This window comes from Tupaia chinensis, unplaced genomic scaffold, assembly GCF_000334495.1.
Source record: "Tupaia chinensis unplaced genomic scaffold, TupChi_1.0 Scaffold000709_1, whole genome shotgun sequence".
Classification (NCBI taxonomy): domain Eukaryota; kingdom Metazoa; phylum Chordata; class Mammalia; order Scandentia; family Tupaiidae; genus Tupaia; species Tupaia belangeri.
The window spans coordinates 526,509-528,595 of record NW_006160232.1 but is presented as its reverse complement, the minus strand read 5'-3'; the positions used below and the strand labels follow the sequence as shown (position 1 = coordinate 528,595).

Genomic DNA, 2,087 nt, shown 5'->3' with positions numbered 1-2,087 from the left:
TTCCTGACTCCTGCATCAATCTTCTAATTGTTAGGAAACCTGTAAAGAAAGGATGAATATTTTTCCCTAATGATCAACATTTATGAGGATTTACTCAAATATGCTTTCTTCCCTATTCTGCTCTGTACGTATTAGTCAAAGAAAAGGACTTATGGATTTTACAATAAACAGCAAATAAATGAGCTATAGAGAAATAACAAAAGTAATAGTACCTCATAAGAAAAAAACAAAAAAGATTTTTCCCCTGGTGAATTAAAAAAGCTTAAAAATTTTATTTATTTAATATTATTTTTAAAAAAATGCTACAAGGCCCATGCACTCACTAAAGAGACATAGATATAGAGAAAGAGAGAGAGGGAATTTGAGAATGTAAGCCACCAGTTCTGGGACTGGAACAATGGCCAGTCATTAGGGAATCTAGTGCCTTAACCACCACATCACTTGCCGGGTCCTCTCCTGGTGAATTAAAAAAAAAAAATTTATTTTATTTATTTAGGTTTTTTTTTTTTTTTTTTTTTGCTCAGAGAGAGACATTGGGAAAATGAGAAAGCAAGTGGCCAGGTCCTGGAATCTAATCGCGGTCGGCCATGTGGGTGTCCAGTATCTTAATCACCATGCCACCTGACAGTCTCTGTTCTGGTGAATTTTTATACTACATTTAATGGAGTACTCACATACCACTGATTATATACCTCTCTTTGATTTACTTCAATTTTTTTTGATGGCAGGTTTTCAAGAAAAGCTTATTAAAATGTACAAAAACAACACCAAAGACATCTTTTCAAGCTTGTTGGAAGGAAAAATAAGTAGAAGTATGCTTAACTAACAATAAAATGAGAAGCTATTTGCTGATCAGTTATAGAGTAATATCTTTGGTTTGAATGACATGCATAGTATTTATGCTGGAAAAAGTAATGTACACTGTAAAGATGTGATTAAATGTAAATAAATTAATTTAAAAAGAAAGAGAAATATATAAATTAGACATTTATTATTTAATCATTTGATATTTTTTTCTGTATCTTTCAAATCTTCTTGACAAGTGCTATTATTCTGACCTTCTCTCTCACAAACATTTGACACATCTTCCAAAGCTGGTAAATAAGAGAGCACTGTTGGTTGGCTGAACCATGTTGAGACAGAAATCAAGATTCAAATTAAAAGCATTTCTTTCCTATCTTTTTCAGGGCTTTGATTACATCTTGGTTTCTCAGGCTGTAGATCAAAGGGTTTAACATGGGGATGATAACACCATAAAACACAGAAGCCACTTTTTCCTGCTCTTGAGACTCACTGGTACCATGGTGCAGATACATGTAAGAGAGAGTCCCATAGAAGATGGTGACTGCTGTCATGTGGGAGGCACAGGTGGAGAAGGCTTTTTTCCTTCCTGCAGCAGAAGACATCTTCAGGATGGCAGCCAGGATTTTTATGTAGGAAAAGATGACGACCATCACAGTGCACGTCAGGTTAAATCCCACAAAAACTGTTAGTAACATAATGTTTAAGTCTATATTGGAGCATGATAAAGCAAGAATTGGGGGTTCATCACAGAAAAAGTGGTTAATTACATTGGATTTACAAAATTTCAACAAGAAAGTAAAACTCACATTTACAGAGGCATTTAGGAAACTCATGGCATAAGAACCAACTAACAACTGAATGCAGAGTCTCCGGGACATGACAATGGAATAGCGAAGTGGTTTACAGATGGCCACGTAACGGTCCACCGCCATAACAGCCAGGATGTAACAGTCACTTGTTGCAAAAGTCCCGTAGACTAGTAATTGCACCACACAGCCTGTGTATGAGATGGATTTATCTGAAACTATGAAGTTTTGCAGCATCTTAGGAGTGATGGCAGAGGTGTAACAGAGATCGACAAATGCCAAGTGTTGGAGAAAGAAGTACATAGGGGTGTGAAGGCCAGAATCAATCTTGATGAGTAGGATCATCCCAGTATTACCTACGAGGGTGACCACATAGATCACTAGAAATACTATGAAGAGGATATGCCAAAACCTCTCTTGACCAGCAAATCCCAGGAGAATGAATTCAGTCACTTCAGTACCATTATTTTGTTCCAT

The 2,087-nt window shown here is 36.3% G+C and overlaps 1 protein-coding gene across 1 annotated transcript; it reads right to left on the bottom strand.

Moving 5' to 3' along the window:
• Window positions 1-1,157: 1,157 nt before the first annotated feature.
• Window positions 1,158-2,087, bottom strand: LOC102473070 (olfactory receptor 5AK2-like). Its single transcript, XM_006160854.1, has one exon. The coding sequence runs from the start codon at window positions 2,085-2,087 to the stop codon at window positions 1,158-1,160; it is 930 nt and encodes a 309-aa protein (XP_006160916.1).

What these genes read in the sequence shown, in the direction of transcription:
- LOC102473070 (XM_006160854.1), bottom strand. Translation starts at nt 2,087, where the DNA reads ATGGAACAAAATAATGGTACTGAAGTGACTGAATTCATTCTCCTGGGA.